Below are 27973 nucleotides of genomic sequence, written 5' to 3' on the forward strand. Positions count from 1 at the left end.
CTGTCCAATAGAAGAGGTGGGCTCTGGTTTCTGCTTCTATTGCATATTGCTACTGAGCTTGCATTAAATAGTTTCCAAGTTTTGTGTAGTATAACAGTTGACTTTGATTAGCACCTAAGAATGTATGATGTGTAGTGGATAGTAAACTAAGCTGAGTTTTGTTAATTTAAACGCAGTTCTTTTAGGCTGTTTTCAAATGGATGCAAGTGATAACCATGATAATTTGTCAACATAAGATTTTTCAAATTGAAGCTACTTTGTAGGGTAACAGCTTTAAGAATTGCTGTAATGTTTAGGAGTGAAACCGTTGCTTAAGGTACGTGTGCTTGTGCATTAGGAAATTTCCAAATTTGCATTTCGTTAAGGAGTGAAACAGTTACTAAACAGAATAGAGACTCTTATTTGTTATTCATTTTCTTTCTATAGTTTTATGGAGAGACAGGAATTTTCATATTTTCCAGATAACTAGTAGTGAAAATATATGATTTCCCTAAAACAGTGGTCCCCAACCTTCGGCTCGGCTGGAGGGGGAGAGGGGAACTGGGCCGCGGGAGTGGTGGGCTGGCGCATACGCAACCCTTATGCTAATGGTGGGCCGGTACACACGTGCACGCAGCCCATGCTTGAACAGCAGGCCCACATGCAGGTGCCCGCTGGCCCGCCACTCACACAACTTGAGCTGCACATATACGCGCTCCGTCCAGCACTCCACATGGCCCAATTCCGAAGAGGTCACAGGCCAGTAGTGGGCCATGACCCGGGGGTTGGGGACCCCTGCCCTTAAATTATTGTATTGCTTTTAATTTATCCTCAAGAACTTGCATGGTTAAATTCAATATATATTTTTGCAACAGATACAAGCGCTTCATAATGACAACGTTCTTGGAGTTCATTCAACAAAATGAAGATAGAGATGGTGTTAGATTCAGCTGGAATGTGTGGCCTTCCAGTCGTCTTGAAGCCACAAGAATGGTGGTTCCAATTGCTTCTCTTTTCACACCACTAAAAGAGCGTCCTGATTTGCCTCCCATTCAGTATGAGCCAGTTCTCTGCAGTCGCACTACCTGCCGTGCTGTTCTAAATCCATTATGGTAATTCCAATAAATGTTGCAGGTTTTGCTGACATGTTATTAGCCTTGTGATTAAAAGATTGCATTGTCCCAATTTTATCAATTATGTACAGTCGGTTTTTGTATAGCATTATAGCATTATAGTTAGAAACTCAGGTATTATGCAATATGAATAACAGCTTATAGAAAAAAAATGGGGTTGGGCAGATCATTCAAGAATGACAACACATTCACAACAGAAATATTACCAAACACAACAAATAATCCTATTAAAGTACTTACATAGTTGAAAAATATATTAAATTCATAAGTAATGCAAATTTAGACTCATCTTGACAAAAAGTGAAAATGGCTTGAGGGATAAAACAGGAGGAATTGAGGCTGCAGAGTTATGAAGACAATGGAAGAAAAGGATGACGACAACGATGATGAGTAGCAGAAGGACAGATGCAGGATTTAGATGAATATGGTCACGTCACATGCTTCTTTTGCTTATATGGTTTCAAATAAGATTAAATTCCATGGACTATTCTGCTCCTTTCTGCACTGTGATTCTTGCGTTCTAACCATTGCAAGTTCTTCCCAAATGCAATTAGAACTGAAGAAATCTCTGAAGCAGAATGCTTTTTTTTGTTGGCTTTCTGGACAATGACTTCTACTTGACCCTCATAAATTGTTGCAGATCTTTGGTTGAAACTTACTTTGCATGGGATTGAAACAGCTTCTCTAAGTCCTCTTTCTCTACTTTGTCAAATCTAGCCTGCTTAGTGAGAACAATACAATTTGCTCTTATTTGGAAAACTGTTTTATGTGGTCAATGCCTTTCAAATCATAAAATCAGAAGGGCCATCAAGAACTATGACAGTAGACTAATAGGTAGAATAGTCCATTTCTGTAAATATAGGAACTTTGGGCCAAAAGTAGAAAGTAAGTCCAATAAATCAGTATAATTTAGTAGAGGGCTTTTGCTTTTCTCTCCCAATGTAGACAAAGGCCGTTCTTAAGGAGGGTGGGGAAAAAAAATCCCTTCCCTCTCCTCGCAGGGGGAAGCAAATTCAAGAAGCTTTTGACAGGGAAAGTAGACAATTAGGAAAACAAGAAGGCAATTCTCACCCAGTTTTCAAGTGCTTTGTTGTGCTTTTGGCTTTGGCAGGAAACGGCTAAATGATGGGTCATGGGAGTGGCTGATCCTTTCTTTTTTGGTTTGGAGAGTAGCTCCAAGCCAACGGGAGGGCCTACCGCCAACTGGAGAGACCTCTCCCCCTCTCATCGCCCCTCCAGGGCGACTTTCGACCCCTTTACAGCCCCCCCATGAAGAAATCCAGGCAACACGAGCGATTCCCTTGTGTGTCTGGCTGCACCAAAAATCCGGAACCGGAAACCTTCTTGTATTCTTTATGTTGAATTGCTGCAAAAAATTAGGAACTCTGCATTTTTATCTTCAGCAGTTGTGATTGACATCTTATATAACAATGTATAAAGTCAACAATAACTCTGAAGTTCTTGATGCTCTCCTTGGTAGTTCCTTGATTGGAGTATTGTTTTCTGCTTGACCTCACCCCCATGAACACTGGCAGAGCAAACTACAGTATATGCACAGGTGACAGCCTCTCCCTTTACTAGCACCGATTATGTTACATAGTTGGGTAATGAAATATACTGCAAGAAACTACCAAACTCGGAGACTACCAAGGACTCCACAGTTCAGCCCTAAGCAATATATTCTCTTCTCTTGGCAGCAGTAATTGTCTGACTGAGAGGCTGGAAGAGAATTGTTGTATTAGGAAACAAAAATTTTTGTAATGGCCAAAGGATGATTTGGTATACAGGTAGTCCTTGACTTACAATTATTTGCTTAGTGACTGAAGTTACAAAGGCATTGAAGAAAGTGACATGACCATTTTTCACACTCAGGACCATTGCAGCATCCCCATGGTCATGTTATCAAAATTGAGACACTTGGCAACTGGTTTGCATTTATGATGGTTGCCTAGTCCTGGGGATCCTGTGATCACTTTCTATGACCACCTGACAAGCAAGGTCAATGGGGAAGCCAGATTTACTTTACTAACTTAACAATTGCAGCGATTCACTTAACAATTGTGGCAAGAAAAGTTGTAAAATGGGAAAAATTCACTTAACTGTCTTGCTTAGTAACAGAAAGTTTGGGCTCAATTGTGACCTTAAGTCGAGGACTACTTGTATTGTCCAAAACAATTAGATTCATAAAATCCACATTTTTGTTCTTACAAACACTTCAGGTTTTTCCCCTTCAACCTAAGATATCCTCAGATGTGTTGAGTAGAAGATAAATTAAGGTCTGGCCTATCATTTAACCCCCCCCTGTGTCTGACATGGACCCCAACAGTAAGACTTGGTAATTGGCTGCATGATGAAAAGTGACAGGCTTCAGTTTTCGGGTTGCTGCTTTAATCATTATAGTCAATTTATCCATAACAGCTTTGCATCCTGGAGCTCATGCTTCCTTCCCTGATGTGATGGTTTGTTTTCCAATGAAAACCAATTACATCAAAGCTGAATACCTGAATAATGTAGTCTTTGTAGTCAATTGTTATTTTTTATTATTGCAGAAAATACCTTCAGCATAAAACTTGCCATTATTTTCTCAGCATTTCTTCTGATTATCTGTAATATTGCTAATAGCACACACAATGTCACATATTTCATTTATTTCAAAAAAGTTTGAAAGTTTTTCTGTGATGCTAAAGCTTTTCTGTTTCTTTCTCTGCCTGAGATTTTATCACCAGTATGTTTCTTTGGTATATTTTTTCAATTAGTATACTTATTTGGAGGGGGGAGAAGCATACTTGAGCTGTAATAATAATACCCCAAAACTGAGGAGACAGCTGCAACAGACAGTAACCAAATACCATATATGTGGTAACTGATTTAAGTAGACAGTGAATAAAGCAGCAAACTATTATGTTTAACTGGTTATAGCTTGCTATGTTCATTTGTCATTTCTGATTAGTGCCATATTGAAGTTCAGGAAAATTATGTGTAAATCATGCTATGCAAACACCATTATTTTATCAAGTGTGTGAGTGAATTAGTATTGCATATATATGCTACAGTATATGAGAACCGACTACAGTGAATTTAGCCAGCCCAGCAAATACTGATTAGAGAGGAGCTAAATTAGAGCATCCAAAAGAGTTAAACTTAATAAGTTTTGTTAAATAAAATCTAGAGATGAAAGTATATAATGAATATAGAAAGTAATCTATATTCAGATTTGATCTTGAAACTGCATTATCTCATTTGTATTCATAATTTATTGAAACATTTAATATTATGTTTGTAGCCAGGTTGATTATCGAGCAAAACTATGGGCTTGCAATTTTTGTTATCAGAGAAATCAGGTAAGTCAACATTTATATTTGTCCCAGCTATTCTAACCTTTTTTTTTCTTTATTAAACATACAGATACTATAGTGATAGTACGGTGAAAATAAAAAGATGCAAAAATCATTTTGATATGTAGAAATGAATCAGTGTTAAATCTGAAATAATAGTTAACAAAGCCAACGTTGAATACTTAAAAGAAAAAGGAATTGTAAATCCTGGAAAAGAAGTGTCATTTTTTTCTTTGTTGAAAAAGGATTACATTTTTTGAGAAGCAACATTGTGTTAGTAATTTTTTTTTAATCCCATTTATATCCCGCCCTTCTCCGAAGACTCAGGGCGGCTTACAATCTAAGAAGCACAAATCAATGTGCTTAGCAATAGCCTTCATTCTATGTATATGCCTGCTTATTAGGGCTTTCGGGCCCCCCCAAGCGGCATTTTTACAAAGTCAGCTTATTGCCCCCAACAATCTGGGTCCTCATTTTACCTACCTCGGAAGGATGTCAAATGTAGATTAATCTTTCTGATGTTGTCTATGGGTAATCTTTACTTAATGACTAGAATTTCCGTCACTAAGCAAAACGGTAACTAGGCAAAGCACCATGTGCCCACTCTTTAGTGATGGCAGTTCCTATAGTTCCAACTGTGGTTGCTAGGCCAGGACCATGCCAACATTTGGTAAGGATCTCCTGCCTACCATGCTCGCTTCCGCTTCAACTCTCTCCATCTATTCATATCTCCATCACTGTTGTTTTGGCCAGCCTGCATTTTGCTGGTCTTATTCCTACTCTCCAGCTGATCTTCATTATCTTGTTTCCTGTGCTGCTGGCTTGGGATCCAGGCGTTGGGCAAAGGTAAAAGCCCTGCAACAGAGCCTTGCCTGCTAAAGGGAGCTTGCTGGGTTTTCCTGATGGGACGGCAAGGCATGGCGTGCTCCATTACCAGGCGAGACAGGAAAAGCTAGAGTGAAGGTGGAGGCAGTAAGGGAGGTGCTATTCAAGGTGACAGCAGAATTGGAGGAAGCTGAAGGCTAGGGACTTCCTGGAGGTGCAGTGTGTGGAAGCACTCCTGGAGAACCAGCCTGCCAGGTTTCAGCAAGGAGTGGAGGCAAGCCTGCTGTGAACAGAACCTAGGCACTGTCCCTCTGTTCTCTGTGGCTCAGCCTTCCTTCTGCAAAGCCTTGCAAAGGACTAGAAGCTTCCAGTGCACTGAAGCTCACAGACCTGTTCTCACGTGGCACTTCTGATATGTGCTCTGTAGCTCTTGTCCCTCCACTTCCTCCAATTCTGCTGTCACCCTGAGCAGCATCTCCTGCACAGTCTCCACCTTCATCTGGGAGTCACTGCCTTTTCTGCATAGCCTAGCAATGGAGATGTCCTCCCTTTGCGATCCTGCTGCCTCTTCCCTTATGGGGCCTGGCAAACTCCCTTCAGCTGACAAAGCTTGCCATCCTGCTACACTTTCTGTCTTCATCCCAGGGCTGCACCCTTGCCCAGGTCCTGCATCCTGGACCCGCAGGAGGAGGCAGAAGGCTGTGAAGATTGGCTGGGGGCAATGGCAATGGCAGTGGTGGGTGAGGGAGGGGTAGCAAGAGTATGCGGCAGAGTCCAGGTGATGAAAAGGATAGAACCCAAATATTGATCATGTGACTGGGCGGGTGCTGCATTGGCCAGAACTCCAAGGAGGACTGGTTATAACTACCATTTGTTCAACGACACTGTAACTTTGAATGGTCACTGAATAAACCAAAGAACACAAATAGCAATTTGTTGTTGTCGTCAGCCATTCAGCTGTGTCCAATCCTCAGCCACTCTAATTAAGAAGTCCAAAAATAAATTGACGACTGACGTTTCTTATTTTGATGTGCACCCCAGGCTAAAATGATGAATGGTTAAGTCTGAAAGATTTCAGGTAGAGTGATATGGTGTTGATACTAAGATGCACAGATAGAAATAAAGATAGTAATAAAATTCAGTGTGATGTGTTAGGTTTATATAAACATTTCTGTCATTTTTCTTTCAGTTTCCTCCTACATATGCTGGCATATCTGAGATGAACCAGCCTGCAGAACTTCTACCGCAGTTTTCTAGTATTGAATATGTTGTACAGGTAAATATTAAAATTAAAAATTTAGAGATGAGTGTTGAGCTAGTGAACAATAGTAGAGGGGGAAGATGTGATGACCAGTATGGCAGCATATTATAACAATATGCATTATCATTTGTTAATACAATGGAATAAATCAAAATTAAGCTCTTCATTGTTTGGCATAATTTGATGTGATTTGTAAGAACAGCATAGATATTTCTCAGATGATAGCATAGAGATGCTTTCTCAGCATTATAGATGTTACCTATCACATTATTTTTAACCCATGGAATGATATAATAACATAAACCTGAATTGCACAGAAATATGCTCAAATTCTACATTTGCAGAACTCAACACATAACACTTTGTGAATATTTCTTTATTGTTAAAAAAACCCCTAACCATGAAAGAAGCATAAAATAGGAAAGCAAAAAATCATTGAGTTTTACAAATATTATAATATTTGTAATAATATTATATTATTATATTATTATAATATTTTCAAAGTAATCTTAGTCTATATATTAAGATATGTCAATTTAACAATTCATATATCATTAAAATCAAGATAATATGCAAGAATTAATAGCAATAACCAATATAGTATATTTTTTAAAACCAAGGTGAGCAAATAATAATTTCTGTCTACTCTAAAAATTCTATCCCTGTTTAGCAAGTCATTGAGAAACTCAGTTACTAAAAGCTTAATGTTAGAAGAAATGTTAACACTCCTAATGATGTGGAATTATAATCTGGTAATGCTTTCCATGTTGAACTGGATAGTTCATTGGATAGTTTTTTATCCAATTTGTTTTTGTTTTCACATTGATGCATACTCCCACTCTAAACTTAATTTGCCATTTGGATTATACATAATTTCCAGTGGAAAACAGATTATTCTAGAATTGTAATCAGTTTGATATATTTTGTGAGAATCTGTGGTGTTAATGTAAAAATAACAGGTGGGAAAGAGAACTCACTCCAGAATTTGTTTTATTTTATTTGGTTATAAATTATTTTCTAAAATTATTGGGCTTTGTAGTATTCTTACCAAGTAGGAGAAAATGATGTGACTTGATTACATTTATAACAATTTTTAGAGAATGGAGTATATACTATGTTATTTGTAGTGCAGTATCAAGCACTTGACAGGGACGCGGTGGCTCAGTGGGTTAAGACGCTGAGCTTGTCGATCAGATGGTCGGCAGTTTGGCGGGTCGAATCCCGAGTGCCGCATAACAGAGTGAGCGCCTGTTACTCGTCCCAGCTTCTGCCAACCTAGCAGTTCGAAAGCAGGTAAAAATGCAAGTAGAAAAATAGGGACCACTACAGTGGGAAGGTAACAGTGTTCCGTACGCCTTTGGCATCTAGTCATGCCGGCCACATGACCACGGAGACGTCCTCGGACAAGCGCTGGCTCTTTGGCTTTGAAACGGAGATGAGCATCGGCCCCTAGAGTTGGAAACGACTAGCACGCATGTGCAGGGGAACCTTTACCTTTTACCTTTATCAAGCACTTAAAAGTTTTGATTAGCAAAAGCGATAACAAACACTCCAAAATTGGTTTTGGCATTATTAGTCTAATAACACTATTGACTTTGATCTGTATTACATGCTAATTTGTCATAGTTCTTTTGTGAATTGATAATATTATTACAATGTTTTTCATTTTACTTAAAGCGTGGACCTCAGATGCCTTTGATATTTCTTTATGTTGTTGACACTTGTATGGAAGATGAAGATTTGCAAGCTTTGAAAGAATCCATGCAAATGTCATTAAGTCTCCTACCTCCTACTGCTTTGGTAGGGCTTATTACTTTTGGGAGAATGGTACAAGTGCACGAGCTTGGCTGTGAAGGAATTTCCAAAAGTTATGTGTTCAGAGGGACAAAGGATCTATCTGCAAAACAACTTCAGGTAGATTTAATTTAATTTAATCTGTTATTTAATTTGATCACTTTATGATTGTTGTGTCTTGGAAAATAGAAGAAGAAAATGTCTACTGAACAAAATATTATAGTTTCAGGAGTTAAAATGCATTTTCTGATTTTAACTACATTTGATTTAAAAAATGTTTAAATGAGATTCTTAAATCTCAGGGGAAATACTATAAAGATTGAATTACCTGTTCAGTACTGTCAGTGTACCATGCTCAACTTTAAAGCTGCCATTAGTACTCATAATCTTCCACTTTTAAGATTATTAAAAATAGTGGAAAGATGTAATACAGATTTTATACACACAAACATGCAGTCTAATACTGAAGAAGGAAGATGTAGACTCATAGTTCCATCTAGTCAGGCTTTCCTTCTCTCAGGAATCCTTTTCCTTTTTCTTCTTGAGACTTGAAAGCTCAGTAATGAGTGAATTGTATAAGCAGATGGGAAGAGAAGCCTTGGACAGGTATGTCAGAAACTCATGCTCAAACTTGATTCTTAATTATAAGGGGAAATAATAGGATTCAGATAACTGCTTGAAAACGAAAACAAAAAACTAATCTTACTAATCTATAATAAACTTCAAGGTAGCAAAATAGAGATATTAGCATAGCAATGAACAGCTTAGGCAGAAAGCTAGGTATCATCCTTAAACAAGCCTAGACTATATATCAGTGGGGAGCTAGGAAAATATACTTTTTTTAATTCAAGGGAGTGGTATATAGAGCTGTTGATCTAAAAGAGGGTTTTGACCGACTTTGGCAGATTTGATATACAAGTTGGGTTATGGATGGCAGCTCTCTTGGTCAGTAATGCTTGTAGGTTTGTTTGTTTGTTTTTAAAAGCACTGTTGATATAATGAACAGAAGGAATAATCTTGAGGACCAGGAAGAATTGAAACCAGACAATGGTCAGATAAAAGAAATCTGAATCTGGGGCAGAATGTAATTTCAGAAAGCATCTCAGATATTATCCTCCCTAATTCACATGAAGAAAAAAAAGAGGGAGGGGAAAAGCACATTCAGACTTGCAAGTTTTTGTTGCCATAACCCTGTACTAAAACCCTAGTACTGTATTGGCTTGCATGTCTTTGATTCCCAAGTTGGTCTATCTTGGAGACCTTCATGAGAACTAGGAAAGATCATCTCTCAAATTATATTTTTGCCCCAAACTCAGATTTCTTTTACCTGACCCTTGTCTTGATTACAGCTCTTCCTCTCCTCAAGGTTATTCTTTCTGCTGATTTCATATGGATAGTTATTATTTTGAGTGATTTGCCAAATATATAACTGTTCTGTTATACACTGTTCCTAGGAAATGCTAGGACTTACAAAAATCAGTGTATCGCAAGTGGGTCGTGGTCCTCAGGTACAACAACCACCACCATCTAACAGGTATCAATTTTTATTTTTAAAAAGTGCACTCTAAATTGCTTTACACTAAGTTCTGCTTTGTTATGTATCTCCATAATTTATTTTATCAGTGCTGAACCCTTATGAACCAGCATCAATCAATTTATTCATTTATTTTGGCTAAGAACCAAAAAGGTCAGGGTAGTCCACTAATAAAACATTATATTATTTTGGTCTGGTCTATGTTGGTCTCTTCAATAATTTGGGTTATATCCATTGTTATCATGCTGACTATGAATTCCTGAATGGGCCCAGTTTCCATGCCACCTAGGAGCAGATTGAAGCCTCCAAGAATTATAAACCTTGGAGACTTTGCTGCCAGTCTGCTGAAAGAATTTAGCAACTCGGATAGGAATTTTGCCGTGGAGCAGGGAGACTGCTATAGCAGTAATTATTCCCTAGAGCCCAGCTTCAACCAGAGTGTTTCACACATGTTTATCTGTGGAACAGGATTGCTGAAAGTGTTTGAAGTCTCATGGATGAACAACTGCCATTTTAACCCACAGCACCCCACCTGGGCTTTTGGCTGGAGCCAAACTTGACACCTAGGTGGTAATATCTTTGAGAGGGGAATCCCTCCCTTCCAAACCATCCAGGTCTTGGTTATACATGCTAGGTCAGCTGCTTCATCCACAATCTTATGGTGGATGTGCATGATCTTACTGCATACCAACTTGGTGTTTAGTAACAGCAGACAGCGCTGAAGACCTCAATTTTCCCATGATGTGGACTCAAGGATGGCTACTAATACATGGAAGGCAAGACACATCTTAATCACAGACTTCATCATCCTTAGCTTCTCTACATATTTTCCTTTTTTTAAAGTATATAGTAATATAGAACAACTTTTTAAAAGAACATGCTGGTAAGATTTTAAGTGTGTTTGAGTAGACATTGCATATGCTGTTTCTGTAGATTGAACAGCTTTCAGTAGGTGTCTTCTTCCAAATGATCAGCATGTTAAATAAAAAAACAAATACAGATTCAGAATTTCATCCAGTCATGAATTATAATTTTGTTCATTTGTACAGTAGTTTACAGTTTTACAAGCTTGATAACTGCAGAATGAATGTTAAATCATGTTTGAGAAATTGAAATTGTAGAACAGTATTCATATTTTCCAAAATGAAATCCAAAACTTTTTTTTTGCTAGAAATGCTCTTATTGGCATTATTCTCTCATTGGCATTATTCTTTTCTTTTCATTTGACCTTGTTGCTCATTGTCAAAACATTCTTTAGAACAGATTTTGGGTGGGAGACAGATGTAGGCAAATGGGAAGAGCTCATAGGATGGGTTTCTTCTTGTGTGAGGCTGGGTTTCACATCCCAGTTGAAAAAATAATTTTTTAAATGATTTCCCTAAGAGCAAAACTGTTTTTATTCTTTCTAGATTCTTACAACCAGTACAGAAAATAGACATGAATCTCACGGATCTCTTGGGTGAACTGCAACGAGATCCTTGGCCAGTTCCCCAGGGAAAAAGACCTTTGCGATCTTCTGGAGTGGCTCTTTCCATAGCTGTAGGACTGCTAGAGGTAACAAGTTATCTCTGATATAGGAGAATAAATAATGTGGATTTGATTTAAATTAGAAAGATAACTATTTTTAAAGATGGTAAATGATTTTCTGAAACATTTTATCACAAGTATTAAACTTACTAAAATTTGAGCAATAATTATTTTTTCAATTCTACCTATCTAATTTGGACAATGAGATAGACAGCAAATTTTATGCATAATTAAATAATTGATACTGCAGTTTCTTTTAGAACATGAATAAACAGTTCTAAATATCAATGGAATGGCTTCAGGAAGCTCATTTGTTTCTTGACTTGTATTTATTATCCTGTAGTGTACTTTCCCTAATACTGGTGCTCACATAATGATGTTTATTAGTGGACCAGCTACCCAGGGGCCTGGAATGGTTGTGGGAGATGAACTTAAGGTCCCTATAAGATCTTGGCACGACATTGAAAAAGATAATGCCAAATATGTTAAGAAAGGTACTAAGGTAAGAGACTCTATAAATGTTACTTTCCATTTATGTTATCTAAGAAGTGTGTTTGATACATCCCAAAATGACCTACTCTTTAGATTATACATATTTTCCAGAATTAAAGTCCTCAAATGTTTACAGTCTTTCTAAAAATATTCTTGGGAAACATTCTGACAGTTATAGGCTTCAGATGGTTTACTAAAAAAATACCAATGGATAGTATATCAATTTAAATTAAAATATATTTCATGAGCTGTGTTTGTATAACATGCTTAATATATACAATTTTGAATATTTTGTTGACATTGTTTATCTTACATAATCGGGGAAAGAAATACAGTAAGTCAATACTATAAAAATATACTGAGAAGGATTAAAAGGGTGTACAGCATCTTCATCTTTTTGTCATAGAGTTGAGTACCTTGTGTTAAAATATGGCTATAGAAACTTATGTAATTGGAATAATATTTTTGTATAGCATTTTGAAGCTCTTGCAAATCGTGCTGCAACAACAGGTCATGTTATTGATATCTATGCTTGCGCATTGGATCAGACGGGTCTTTTGGAGATGAAATGTTGTCCTAACTACACAGGGTAGGTAATATATGAAAGTATATATGTAGGAATAATATAATTTACTGAAGAAATATTATTTCAATAAACTGTTAAAGAAAAGCATTCACTATATGTGCCAAATGGACTTACATCTATGAGCGTATGTAGTTAGCATACAAGCCAAAACTTTTGATGCTTCTGAATAGATCCATAATTTTTTCCCCATATATCGTAAAGTATGTGTATCATTTAATTCTGGAGCCTGTGCTCACATTGCTAAATAGGACCCATGGATAATGTGTGACTTACGACCAAAATTGGGACTGTCTACCCATCTCTTCCCCTCAGTCAATGCTTTGGGCGGACATCGAATTTCGATCACATGACCGCAGGGGCACTGCGACGACTGTCCATTTGTTTAGCGCCTTCATAGCTTTGAATGGTCACTGAATGAATGGTTGTAAGTTCAGTGCTCTCGGCAGCTGTTCTTCAAATGAGTCCTGCTTGGTGAATTTTATTTCTTCACTAGACAACCCCTTGGGCCAGAAGTCCCCAACATTTGAGGACCAGGGACCGGTTCCGTGGAGAGAGGATTTTCTGCGGACTGGAGGGGGCATGGTTTCATGTACTGCCTGCATCCTGCGGATGGGGCTTTGCTTGTTTGCGCGGCCCGGTGCCAGTCTGTGGACCAGGGGTTGGGGACCCGTGCCTTGGGGCATTGCTTCAGAGATGCTTCCTTATCAGATTCCTCAGTTCCTTTAGCAACAGTAGAGGTTCTAATATTTCTTAAAAATTATTAAAAATTCAGGGAGGTACAGTATTCAGAGATGAATTTGCCTTGAAAGTCTACATTGAACTGTACAGCAACATCAGGAGTTCACCACAGGAAATGGTTTATGACATTTTGTAGTATATAATTCCATATTATGAACAATTTTTAAAACATTGTCAAATTTTAATTTTATGGACGTCATGACTCATGGATTTTGAAAGCATTTTGTAATTTAGCTATTCTGTAACTTGAGATACCTTGCTCAAAATCAGTTACCCTATGATGCACCTTTTCACCCCTTTAAATATTATGGGAATCAGAGTTTTTATAGTATATAGATTTTGGATGTTCTTGAATAAATTGTATATTACAAATCAGTATACATAAAGTAAAATGACAGATGCCACATAATTTGTTTATGTGTGATAACACTTTTAAACATTACATTCATAAATATGAAAAATTGTAAAGAAATATGAGAGGACAGAGGTTTTTCCAGATGCAGATATGTGCAGTTGTGGTAGGAGACCAGGTTCTGAAATTAATAAATGACAATGTAACTGTTCTTTAGGACTATCCATATCTGTGTCTTACTTTTTTTATCTTCATGTAGAGGTTACATGTTAATGGGAGACTCTTTCAATACATCTTTGTTCAAACAAACATTTCAGCGGGTGTTTACAAAAGATGTACAAGGGCAGTTCAAAATGGGATTTGGAGGTACCTTAGAAATCAAGGTAAGGAATGACATTTACTATAAAAAATAAGGTTCTGGTCTTCTTATCCCATAAAATTTTACTGTGCACTCAGAGCTAAACAGACTTTTGTGGAAAGGGAGTACTTTATTTCACTGTGGAAATAAACTGTTTAAATTGAATAGCCTCTTTTCACAATGAAGTCAAACACTGACTGATGTCTTTGGGTTAAAGACGCAAAGTAAACTTTTAACTGTGCAGCTGTAATACTGCACTCATTGTTTGGCTAAACTCTATTAATTTTATTTCTTACTACCCCACAAAATAAATTGCTAAATATATTTTATGTTCCTGTGCAGTTACAGCAAACTCTCTAGTGCATGGGAGTATAATGATAAATAGGATATTTAGATTACATTCACATGATGTACTGAATATTTAATAGAAACTTTTCTCGCTGTGAGCATTTTTCCCCCGACTGCCATTTCAAAAGTTGAGGAGTAATATATGAAATCAAAGTACTATTATATGGTTACCCATATTTTGCTGGAGTAATGAAATGCTGCTTGAGAAATAAAATAATATTGAAAAGAGGCAGTAGATTTAGAAGTAAATGCAGATTTTTCAAGTTCTGGATTCCCAGTTTAAAAATATCCTGGTGAGCCAGTACCACTGAGAATTCTATAACAACTGGCCTCTATGTATCAGTAGTTATGATTTGATATAATGCTGAATTGGGAAATTAGAAGGCTTCAAAGGACAATAGAAATACTCTAATTCAAATTCCTCCTCCTAGAGATCACCTAACCTCTATATCTATCACTCCTCTAAAGGAAAATAAATATTTTAAATTTAAAGAAAACTTGAGTAATTTGATATAATATGAGAAAGTCATATTATATACCATAAACACCAACAAACTTTTAATGCAAAATATATATTTTGAGAAAGAAACATGATTTGTTCAGCAAAATCATAGATGCTATTTTTCAGAGATTGACTGGTTCTATTCCAAATTTATTCTAGATAGAACAGTTACTTAGTTTCACTTTTACAGGCTATGGTAAAATTACTAAATTGAATTTTAACCCACTTTTTTATATTATTCTCTTTTACTTTGAAATCTATATAGACTTCAAGAGAAATAAAAGTATCTGGAGCAATTGGACCCTGTATATCTCTCAATTCAAAGAGCCCTTGTGTATCAGAAAATGTAAGTTATCTAAAATGAAAATCAGGTATCTCAAATCTACACCATTGCTCTTTTTAACATATGAAATACAATAGAAATTTTATACTTTGTCAAATATCCTAAATAATTATTTTGTTACTTAGATACATGATTGATTATACGCCATCAAGTCAGTGTCAGTTCTTAGTGACCACATAAATTTTATCCTGGAGGAACTCTTCTCAATCTGGTCCTTCATCTCTTCCAATGATGCAGTCACTGCCATAGTAACTGAGTCCATCCACCTTACTACTGGTCCTCTTTTCTTTACACTTTTCCCAGCATTAAAGATTTATCCAAGGATGGTCTTCACATAATGTGTCTGATAATTTGAACTGGCATTTGTATCTTGAGCAAGAATGCTGTGTTTATTTGTTTGATGGTTCATTTTTTTCATTTTCTTGGCTATTCATGGTATTCTAAGAAGTCATCTCCAACACCAAAGTTTCAAAATATCAATACTCTTTCTATGCTGCTTCTTCACAGTCCAGCTTTCGCTTCTATAATGTTACAGAATATGACATCTGAATATCTTTTCTTTCATTGCTACTCATATTTCTTGATTTCTGGTTACTGTTGCTAGTTGATCCTAAAAGGTAGAAGCTATCCAGCATTTCAATATCTACATTGCCAATTCTAAGGCCGGTTGCTATACTTTTTGCCATTAGGTTGGTGTTTAATCTTATTCCCACTGCTTTCATTACTAGTCCTTGGGGATCATTTGCATTTTCAACTATCAGACTAGTATCATCAGAATAGCACAGGCTATTGATTTTCTTCCTTTGATTTTAAAAAACATTGATATCTTCTTCCAAACAAGCTTTCCCCAATACGTATTCCACATGTAGGAAGAGTATGACAGTTTGGGGAACTAGCTGAGGTGCTGGCCTAGAAATTAGGAAACTGTGAGTTTAGGCATCTCTTAGTCATGAAAGCCAGGTAAGTGTCTTTTGAGTCAATCATTCCCTCAGCCCAACTCACCTCGCAGGATTGCTGTTGAGGATAAATAAGAGGCAGGAGTATTAGGTGTGTTCATACTCATATACAGTATTTGTAAAATAGCAGGATAAATATATAACAATAATAGAATGCACAGTCTTGTTTCACTCTTTTGCCATCCTGCAGCCAATCTGTTTCACCAAGTTCTGTCTGTATACTACTGTGGCTTCCTAAGCTGTGGATAGGATTTTTGCATGAGGACAGTGAGATGTTCTGGAAAAGCCTTTTAATTGTCTGCATAAAATTGTCCTTTCCCTTTTTTGTGGTAGCTTTCATATCCTCAAAATCTCTTCAGAAATGGTGGAAAGCTCCAATCTTCTAGAGCAAATTCTGAGGTACCTAGGAAGCTATGGGTAAAAAGAAAACAAATGGTCTTCCCATGTGACTTTGGATTCCATCTACTATTATTTCCATCTACTATCATCTATTGTAATTTTTAATATATACTTTTAAAACAAAAATTTGACTCGTCTTAAATTTTAGGCAACAATAGCAATAGCACTTAGACTTATATATTACTTCACAGTGCTTTACGGCTCTCTAAGTGGTTTACAGAGTCAGAATATTGCCCCCAACAATCTGGGTCCTCATTTTACTGACCTTGGAAGGATGGAAGGCTGAGTCAACCTTGATCCAGTGAGAATCAAACTGCTGGTAGTCAGCAGAATTAGCCTGCAATACTGCACTCCAACCACTTGCATCATCATGACTCTTAATTTCAAAAACGGATATTTTTTTAATTGCATTCTGCTTTCTCTTAACAGAGTCATTGGGAGTTGGTTGGTGTATACACCATCGTCATTCACTAGATTCTTTTTTTTTTATAGATTAGCCTGAGTGGTATCCAAAGGTGTGATTCAAATTTTCTCTTTTCTTCTCCTGGCCTCCCTGTGTCCTCCAAATCCACCATAGAGGATTATGGAATCCTTTGGAGCTGATTTGGTGGACAAATAGTGGAAGGCAAGAAGAGAAACACTGGTGAAACATTGGATTTATTCTTTGATTAAGGATTCATGTACACTGCATCATGAAATACAACTGCAGGAATTAGTCCAGGCAATTATCAGGAATCAAAACTGACTCCAAGGCGCACACACAGACACAGACTTTATTTCATATCACACATATGTTACATTAGCAACATTCTTATGAAGATGTTAGAGGTAAGGTATATAAAGTCTGGGCTCATTTACTTTACCCCTTATGCTGTTTTTCTGGTTACTACCACTGAAATAGCTTTTGTATAACTGTTCAGGGCATTTGTAACTTCATTATTACAGAACTTACTGTTTTGTTTATTTTTTGTATCTGTGCAAGGAACACCTTGCTAAGTATTAGCATAGATACTCTGTTGTTTTCTCATTGGCCACAAGGTGGCATTTGTTGCTTCCATTTTAAGATATTCCATCATGTATCTGAAGTAGACTTTAGTCTCTCAAAATGTTTTTTAAATATAGAATGAGTTAAGCCTTCGAAAACTTTTATTCGTTTTAGATAGGGCATTATTAGAGTTCTAGAAATAATGATTCTGTGGGTTTTACTTCAAGGGAAACATGCACTAGTTATGGAATCTGTAGGGAGGAAATTCTAAAAAAAATAGTCTCTATTTGCTTTTTATTTTTTCCTTCTAAATGATTAGTTAGTAGTTGCTGATTTGTGTTATTTAGGGTATCATGAAAAAAAGTCTCGTAAGGTGGCTGTATCAAAGAAGAGGTGTTCTAATGTAATACATCTAAAATCACTAAGTTTTACTAGTACGTAGCAGATTGTATTATTACTACAAATTCATTTGCAATCTCCTTACAGGAAATAGGAACAGGGGGTACTTGTCAATGGAAGATTTGTGGACTTAATCACACTACAACTTTAGCTTTGTATTTTGAGGTGGTTAATCAGGTAAGAGAAAAGTAGCTGAATATGCTTTATTGAGAATAACAGGGTTGTGAAAAGGGAATTATTGTAGTTTTACAATTAAGTGTTTCTACAAAGATATTCTTACTATTTTTTAATGAAAATAGACTAATGGCTAGCCTTGATTGGCTTTGGTTAATATTATTTAAATATGGATATTAATGAAAATGAAATCTAGTAACATTTTATTTTTTAAAAATATATTTTCTTGATTTTTTTTAACATAATCGCCTTAATATTTGGTAAAGAAAGAAAATGAAACAAAGCTACTATGTGGACTATAGAATTATAGAAACTAATTGTTATTGATTTTTTTAAAATATAAACCCTAGCAAAATTTTAGAGAAGGTGGCCTGTGGTAATCTATGAGCTGAATTTCTAAATTACATCTTTCAGTGCTTTTTTAAAAAAGTATTGCTTTATTGAAAATTATTTTTAAAAGAAGAATCAATACATCACTAGAAACACTAAGTAATTATGCTATGTGGTATATGACTAATTACACTTAGTTCCCTGTTATTTGCATCTTCAAATAAGGCTGGTCAAACTGGCAATTACTATATAACAGTTTGAAGAGAAGGAGAGCAGCAGTTGCTTTGTTTTCTGCCTTGATCCTATTCTGCTACTTCCATCAATTATAGTTTCCTATTTGTAAAATATATTTTAGAAATGATAGATTAAAGTTATTTTAATCAGAGCAGAATCACAACATAAAATTAGACTGTGGAGAAAATATGGATAAAGTTGCTTTGTTTGACCATCAAAGATGAAGAAAAACAAATTCTATGTATGTTCTTCATATATATATATCAGTAAAATTTACTGATTTGTTAATTTAGCTAGCTTTTGGCAGATAATTTTTGGAATGGGTTGGGTAATACAGTTATCTCAAGTTTCTTTCTCATTGTCTTTGTGATTCTCTCTACCTTTTCCCTTGTCAAAACAGCACAATGCTCCAATTCCTCAAGGTGGACGGGGTGCAATTCAGTTTGTGACTCAATATCAACATTCAAGCGGACAAAAACGTATTAGAGTAACCACTATTGCCAGAAAGTAAGCATTAATTTTTGATATAGCATTCCAGATATCTGAATGATATGTATATTAGTTAATGGGGAAGTGATGCTTTGATAGACAAGTTGAAATCTTGCATCTAGGTTGCAATATTAAACCAAATTTATATGCTTGAGAAGTTAGTTTTTTTTATAGAACAGAGTTTGTTGGGGGGGGAGAAAGAGAGCGAGCGCAAACACATTGTAAAACAATTGTTCAGAATTCATTTTGAATCAGACAGGTATACAAATTGGTTAGCAAAAGACAAATCTACAAGATTGGGGTATACGAGCTCTCTGTATAGAGTTATACAAATTAGAATGTTCATGTGATTGTAGCACCAAAACATTTGCTTAGATAGTGAGGTTAATGAGCTAGCATTTAACTATGATATAATCAGGTAGGACTACAAAGCAATAGCAGTTTTATAAAGACAGTATTTCATGAATATAATTTCCTTCTAGAGAGTTCTTGTTATGGTTTTTATCAAAGTATACCTCATTCCTCTTAAGTCTACCTCCTGGAATCTTTTCCTAGTTTATCAGCATTCTTTGACTTTGCAAATGTTGTGGTTTTGCTGTTTATTTTTCTCTGGAAAACTATATTTGGAGAGGAGTATAATATATTTATCTACCCTAATGTCATATTTTCTCCTTCAATATACATTTGTGGATTGTTTTTAATTATAAAAGAGTAGAATTCAAATTTCATAAAACAAATGTGTTTCTGCTGAAATTGTAAAGCTTGATAGCATGATATTTAAAATTGCAACATTTTGCTTGCAGTACAGGTCTAATATGCATTTGGAATCCTGCCAAACTGCCCATGTTAATTTGGAAGGGCTTTTCCTACATTGGATTTTAACTTGTCTTATTTTGGTGGGTAATACTTAGAACTATCAATATTGATCATGTAATAGACATAAATAATAAATACTGGGTATTATGTAGAAAGTGAAGTTGGATAAGGAATTAAAAAACCTGAATTACTTTTTTTGTGCAAAAATATACTTTAGGATAAAAGTCCTATGTTTTACTGGGACAAGTTTTGTTGCTAGTACAGTATGCAATAATCCACAACTGGTACCACTTTCTTCTGGGAAGTATTAATTGCTGGTTGTTCTGCAAAGAATGCTTTGCTCCATTGCTCAAAATAAATATGAAGAAAAGTTCAAATTGGTTCAAGGCACAAAATTATAAAATGCTCTTTCTGCTGCTATTTGGCTAAAGTTGTGATAAAATAGTTCTTTTTTTTCATTTTGCAGCTGGGCAGATGCTCAGACACAGATTCAGAACATTGCAGCTTCTTTTGACCAGGAAGCAGCTGCTATTCTTATGGCAAGATTAGCAGTCTACAGGGCTGAGACTGAAGAAGGACCAGATGTGCTTAGGTGGTTGGACAGACAGCTTATCAGATTGGTAAGGCACTCAAAATGTTTGAGAAACTGTTTCCTTTCAAGGGTGAGGCCTCTTCGGAGATGTTTCTCCCGAGCTTACACTTAGGAGAAGAGTTATTGTTCCATATTTGTTTCTCAACTGTTTGTTTTCATTCTTGTAGATGGAAAAGAACAATTAACATCCTACGTTTAAATATTTATTTATTTATTTATTATTGGGACCTATATGCCGCCCTATCTCCCGAAGGACTCAGGGCGGCTAACAACAATAACGTACAATAAGTACAGAAGTTAAAATAAAAATTAAAATTAAAGTCCCCTGTAGAATAAATAAAAATTAAAATTAAAATAAATTAAAAATTAGAGTTAACAATTAAAAACATAATTAAAATCCCTGTCAGTCTAGGTCAGCCAGGTGGAAAAGGAGTGGGCACCATGGCAGTGATCTTGTCTGATTCATTATTGCTAACTACTTCAAAAATCTCTAGAAATCAGAGAATTGGTAGAGCTTCTTTTGGACAGAGTAACCATTTGGAAAGCCTTTCTGAATATTTATGGATAATAAAAGTTTTTAGCCCACTTTTAGTTGAATAAACAATTCCTGTAAGAGGAGTTTTCAGAGGTAAATATTGAGCTGGATCCAGATCTTCTGTCAGCAGAGGCTGGCTGCAGACACAGAGCATTTTTGCTCCTGAATTATTGGATAGGAGGTAGTTTTTATTATTCCTTTCTTACCCATAATCTATTTTAGGGCATTGAACCCCTTTAGAACACTATAGAACACTAATGGAGAATTAGCAGAAATCACCTCCCTCCTTTTCTTTGATTGCTGAATAAGAGATTTCTGCCTAGAGCTTTTCTTGGGCTATGGACAGAATGGTTTCTTTGCATTCAGTCTATTGAGATTAGGCTAGTGTATATGCTAATAATGCTAATAATATTTAATGATATGTAAATAGCAGTGTTTTGTTATTGTTAATCCTTTGCTCATTTGTATTTAAGCATGAAATAGTTCTCAAATAGTAAAATACCTTTTTAAGAACAAGTAGGTTCTGCACATACTAACAATCTAATTTAATATGCTATTTATAAAACAACAGTTGCATTAACAATGACTTTAAATAGCTCTTGTGAGTCCAGTGGATTATGATCCTAGTAAAGAAGTAGGTATTTTTGATCTAGCATGTCCAAACTGAGCCTCTCATTTTGGTCATTTGCCAGCAGAAAAATTCCCACACTATGAAGCAGCTTCTGAATTGGATCTTCTGTTAGCATCTGTTACTTATTTATAAGGAATATGCTGACTTCCACCTGCAATACTTTTTCCTAAAGTTGTGCTTTTTAATTTCTTTTAGAACTGATCATGTCCCTCTGCTAGGTCTGATGCAAATCCAGTGCTTTAAAAACATTTAAACCATAGTTGGGAACAATAAACACCTGAAAACCTGATCAGTGGGTGATGAAAAATATTAGGAAAATTGACGATTTTTAATCTGACATATTTTGTATAATGACATGTTAATGTAAGAAATATTTATTTGAAGGTGATTGCTACTTGTATAATTTTTATATTAACAGAGTTTCTCTTCAAATATGTAAATTGTCATAGTTTTTCTCAATTGCTGCATCATTCAAGTACCACTTTATTGTTTGGAAATCATAGTTGTATACATAATTGAGAGCAAAAAAGTACCATAAAAATAGAGAAACTGCTTAGAGGTATTCCTGACTATTAAAGTTGATGGAACTTTTGTCAATAATATGGATACAGAATAACTCAAGCCTTAGTACTTTTCTGAAATCTGGTTTTCAGACTTTTAGAGGAAAATATAGTACATATTATTTTACAACATAATAATATTAAAAATGCCATACTGAACAAATTGACTTTGTTTTTAAATTTTTCAGTGCCAGAAATTTGGAGAATATAATAAAGATGACCCAAATTCCTTCAGATTTTCAGAAACTTTCTCCCTTTACCCACAGGTGAGTAAGAATAAAGCATGATTAAAGTCTGACAAAAACATGTGAATGCAGAGTAGTGTATCTTATGACACATTAGGAGTGAAATACAATAGATACATTGGAAAATTATTGTAACCTACATCTTGGAGATTTTGAGGCAAGCAAATCAGTTAATGGAAGTGGAAGTACCTGTCTTCAGTTCTCTGTAAAAATGTTAGAGATGAGGAAGGCAAGGATTTAAAAAATAATAATAATAGAGGCAACCATGAGCAGTTCTAGAAGGGGCAAAACAGTAGGTTGCTTTCAGCTTTATGACATTTCAGTAAAACTGGGTGCTGCATATTTTGGGGGCAATAAGCTGACTTTGTAATAATGCCGCTGGGGGGGGCAAAAGCCCTAATAAGCAGGCATATACATAGAATGAAGGCTATTGCTAAGCACATTGTGCTTTAGATTGTAAGCCGCCCTGAGTCTTCGGAGAAGGGCAGGATATAAATGGGATTAAAATAAAAATAAAAATAAAAAAATATTTTGTGCAGGACTTTTTTTTTTGGTAATGGGATCTAAACCTCTGTGGAGAGGTTGCAGTTATTATAATAGAAATCAGAGTCTTAGCAATCAGACTGGAAAAGCAAAGCTGTTTTATTCTCCTAAAGCAGGGGTTTCAAACTGCCGGCCTACGGGTCAGTTGCATCATACGGAGGCCGCGCCCACCCCAGCTCCGGCAATGTAAAAAAAGTTGTGATACGTCACGACACATCATGTGACGTGGCAAGTTTGACACCTGTGTCCTAAAGAATATTACTTGCAACTTTTCAAGATTAAGTTGATTGTATGATGTTTTTGAAAACTGCTTGATTTCATCATGAACTAAAAGATTCATTACGTTTAAAAGTTTGAGTATAAGATCTACATACTGAGAAGTATTATATGCGTTAATCTATACTGTAGCTGTTTCAAGAGGGGAATCCAAAAATATTTCTCATTCAGATAATGTTAGTGTGCTGATCTGAATTTGATGCACAATTAGCTTAAACATTTGCTATAACAGAGTTAAGTTGGACTTGTTTTCTTTTGCAGTTTATGTTCCATTTAAGAAGATCTCCTTTCTTACAAGTTTTCAATAACAGTCCTGATGAAAGTTCTTATTATCGCCATCACTTCATGCGTCAAGATCTGACTCAGTCACTTATAATGATCCAACCAATTCTTTATGCCTATTCTTTTAATGGACCTCCAGAGGTATAGCACATAGGGAAAAAAATCCAAGAAAACAGATTTTGCTTCATCCTATTATTTTTTTGCATATGCTATTTGAAATATATGTTAAGCAGACCAAATAGGTTCAGCATCAAAAATATGAAATAAAACAATTGAATATGTCTTAACTTGTCACAAAAAATGCTAGACTCAACAAGGATTGACAGCAGTTGAAAATGGAATCCTTTTTGTTTGGAATAGGGATTTCTAATTACTATCTTCTTCTTCCAAAACTTAATTTTGCGCAACGTAAAAGTGGGAAAATTCTTTACTGAAGGTTGCTTTTTAATCATGTGCTAAATACCATCAGATTCAATACTTGCCTTGGCCTGGAATTGCTTTTGGATGCTGTTCCCAAAACTGCATAGAGGAACATATTGCTCCATGTTTTCTGAAGGGAAGATCGGGAATTGCCAGCAGGTAGTATTGGCTGGCAAAACTAAAATTGCCCAGAGTTTCCTTGGAGTGGGATGGCATTTAAATGTAATACAGTAAATAAATAAGCTTCAGGATGAGAGTTCACTGCTTTTTCCATACACTTTTAAAATGACATTTTATATATGTGTGTGTGTGTGTGTGTGTGTGTGTGTGTACTGCTCAAAAAAATAAAGGGAACACAAAATAAGACATCCTACTATTAAATACAGTACATTGTGTTGTTTAAGTGTTCCCTTTATTTTTTTGAGCAGTGTGTGTATATATGTGTATACACACACACACACACACACACACACACACACACACACACACGAGAGGTATGGAAACCTGTATAATTATTTAATGCTAAACAACATAAGTGAGGGTTAAATGTTGCTGTAAAACATACTGCCTAATGAATCAAGATATCAGGGAATCCTAAAACATGGAATCATACACTTCATTGTTTATTATTATTATTATGTTTTATTATACATTTTTGAAACATGCTTGTAAGTCATGCTTAAGCTGTAATTAAAATAAGAATACATTATAAATATTATTTTATTTCTTAACTAATTGGCACAAAACTGTCTCTGAACCTTTTTGATGGTTTCGAGCATATTTAATGAATTGTGTTTTCTCTTTATATTAGCCTGTTCTTTTAGACAGTAGCAGTATTCTGCCTGATCGCATACTTCTCATGGACACTTTTTTCCAAATTCTTATTTATCATGGTGAGGTAAGACGAAATCATTTTTGTTTTCATTACAAAAGTCTTTGAGTAGTAATTACAGCCAATATAAGTGTTGCTATTTTTGAAATGGTACTCAGTCTCTGAGAAAACTTTACCATATAATCTGGGGAAAAAGTAGATCTGAAATTAGCAATGCGCAGGTTCAGAGCCAGAAGTGATCTCTATTCACCTCTGTGTGGAAGGAACAGGTGGACACATATACTGTACAATATAATATTGTAACACGTTCCATTAAATGGTTACATATGAAGATTCTTTTTTTGTCATTACTTTTCCCTTTCTTTGCACTTTTATCTTGGTTTTTGTCTGGTTCTTTTCTTTTTTTTAAACTTTTTTTTAACCTTTTACTTTTGATGTTAATTTTTATTCATTTTTAAATTTAATAAATATCATATTAAAAGAGATTTTGACAACTGATAAAAAGTGCTATCTAGTATAGTTAGTAAAAATCTACTAGTAAGTTATATATTTTTAAAAGTTTTGATCAATTTGAATTAACACATGGCACGCATGGAACTTAGTAGGTAATTTATGACATAAGTGTATTTAAGATACATGAATATTAAATAATTGTTGAGTTGTTATTAATAAAGATTGCGATACTAAAATTAATCAATAGATAATCTATTGTGGTATTATCCTCAATGTACTCTTTCAGTGTTTGTATTTGATTTGTAGTTGTTATTTACTTGTTTTACTCCTGTTGCCCAAGTTCCCTTAGAGTTGCCTTGTAATTGAGGCAGTATATGAATAATTGAATAACAACAACAACAATAATAGCAGAAATAATGTTAATTGATTTACCTTGATCTAGCAATCACATTATTAAATGATTTATATTAAATTTTCACTAAGCAGTTAATGTTGAATTATTGTCTCTAGACTATAGCTCAGTGGCGCAAATCAGGCTATCAGGATATGCCAGAATATGAAAACTTTCGTCATTTGCTCCAAGCTCCAGCTGATGATGCACAAGAAATTCTTCATTCAAGATTTCCAATGCCACGATATATTGATACTGAACATGGGGGTAGTCAAGTAAGTTACTTTGATTTCTACTTGGGGATTATCTGATAAATAAAAACCAGATTGTTTTGGTAGAGTTCTTTGGTAAGCTTTATTTCATATAATTAAAGGGAGTATGATTCAATATGTATTATCCTGCATGTTGAGGTTGGGAGGGGCACTCTTTCGTATAATCAAAATATGCAAACAATAGACTTATTCCCAGTTGGGAATCACTTATAGAACACCCAGTAGATACTTTAATTTCTGTCATGCTTTCTCCAGTGAAGTATTGGAATGATGTGAAACCTTTAATGTATTGAATTAGCACATTGTTGCTCAAAGATGTGCTATTTGGTTGTTAAAGAAAAACATCAGTGTTTGGGGGTGTGCAGCTCTTTTGATACACATTAGTACTTAAGAGTAGTATATTTATATACATAATAGGTAGAAAACTGTTAATACTAGTATGCATTGATCTTGTTTTTTGATGCGTAAGGAATTATGTAGATGAGGGCACAATGTATCAAAAGACAGATTGTCAAAGTCTCATACAAATGCAAATGCTATGTGAAATGACCTTGTTATAGGAATCTTGACAGGTGTTCATGATGTGACTGAAACAATTTTAACTCTTATTTAATAAAATAATATTTTTCTTTATTTCTTTCAAGGCCCGTTTTCTACTTTCTAAAGTAAATCCATCTCAAACACATAATAATATGTATGCCTGGGGACAGGTGAGTTTTAGCATGATTAATCAAACTTAATAGATTAACTAAAATTATATTGTTTCCTGTATTAACTTTCTGAGCATTCTCTTCAAATTAAGGACTAAAGGTAGATACTAAGATGGAGTAGAAAATTAATTACTTATTAAATTAAGAAATTATTGTATTAGTTTTTTCTAGAATCACACACATTTCTGATAGAAAGCCTTCTTTGAGACTTTTTAAATAGGGCAAATCTTCAAAGTCCTTAAGGAAGTGTAAATTTTTAAAAACCTGCTTTTTTCATCATTTTAAGAATTTGATAAAACTATATTGCGTATATGTACTGAAAAATAGATCAGTAGTTTTATTGTACTACAGATTACTATTCTAGTAGATACAGAGGGTCAAAAACCTGACAGAGTCGTGAAATGAAAGTACAACGTGCTCATGAATTAAACTGCAAAGCAAATGTGAGGTCTGAATCCAAGATACACAGCATCTGTTTTCAAGTAATTTCCTATTCTTACATGTATTTTACAAAAGGCAAACTTACTACATTTTGAGACAATTATTTTGATGGGGAAACTAAATATAAAGTGTAAAGCATAACACCAGAAATTTCCAGCAACAGATATCTGTACCACAGAGCACAAAAGATGTCCATTCATTGATGGCAAACTGGTTAAGTTTAAGGGAATGGAACCCTGAGGCTAAGACGCATTCTTAGAAATAAGGATGTTGCTGTAAATTAATGTTTGTTTTGCACGATGCTCGGCTCACAATATTTTTAAATCTATAAAAAATGACCAGGAGGAGCAGCATTCCTGACAGTGACATATGTTTGAAGGAAGAGTAGTTGCACATAGGCAACCCAACTGGGGACTCCCATTTTTCACAGCTGCTTTGGATTCCTTATAATAAATTTATGTGACACAAAAGGCTTTCTTATTTATGAGAAAATGTACATAACTGCCCATCTACTAAAAAGAACACTGAGTGGTGAACAGAATAAAAACACATTACATTAAAAACCACAATTTAAAACAATAAACCAGTTAAGGTCCGAGTAAAACTTGTATCCACTCACCCTATACCAGCTCTGTCAACATCCTGGCTCCTATGCCTGGGGAAAAAGCCAGATACGCACTGCTTTGCTGAAGGCCAACAAGGCCAGGACTGTCTGTATCTCTGGGGGGAGGCTACCGTATATCATAAGGCAGGCACCCTGACAGAGAAGGCTGCTAACATCTTCCATTCTGCAATAGGAATCTGGAGCACCAATTCTTACAGATGATGTCAGCCTGCAAGTCTTCATGGATCATTTGAAGAAACTAGCTGTATCAAGTGCTGCTTGAAAAAATGTGGAATT

General features: G+C 35.4%; 1 protein-coding gene across 2 annotated transcripts; it reads left to right on the forward strand.

Annotated features, from left to right (window-relative positions):
* Positions 1 to 864: 864 nt before the first annotated feature.
* Positions 865 to 27973, forward strand: SEC23A (SEC23 homolog A, COPII coat complex component). Of its 2 annotated transcripts, none has more exons than XM_081314677.1 (19): positions 865 to 1091; positions 4396 to 4453; positions 6462 to 6548; positions 8211 to 8447; positions 9782 to 9861; positions 11271 to 11415; positions 11732 to 11890; positions 12354 to 12469; positions 13816 to 13939; positions 15030 to 15110; positions 17934 to 18023; positions 18985 to 19091; positions 20356 to 20509; positions 22396 to 22473; positions 23533 to 23694; positions 24785 to 24871; positions 25769 to 25924; positions 26566 to 26631; positions 26983 to 27973. In XM_081314677.1, exons 1-19 carry the CDS (start codon positions 871 to 873, stop codon positions 27034 to 27036), a joined length of 2262 nt encoding a protein of 753 aa, XP_081170803.1. In that variant the 5' UTR covers positions 865 to 870; the 3' UTR covers positions 27037 to 27973. The 2 variants fall into 2 exon arrangements, with proteins under 2 accessions (XP_081170803.1, XP_081170802.1); XM_081314676.1 differs by having other exon boundaries at positions 27870 to 27973.

The sequence above is a fragment of the Vipera berus genome (genome assembly GCF_964194415.1).
Source record: "Vipera berus genome assembly, chromosome: 1".
NCBI classification, from domain to species: Eukaryota; Metazoa; Chordata; class Lepidosauria; order Squamata; family Viperidae; genus Vipera; species Vipera berus.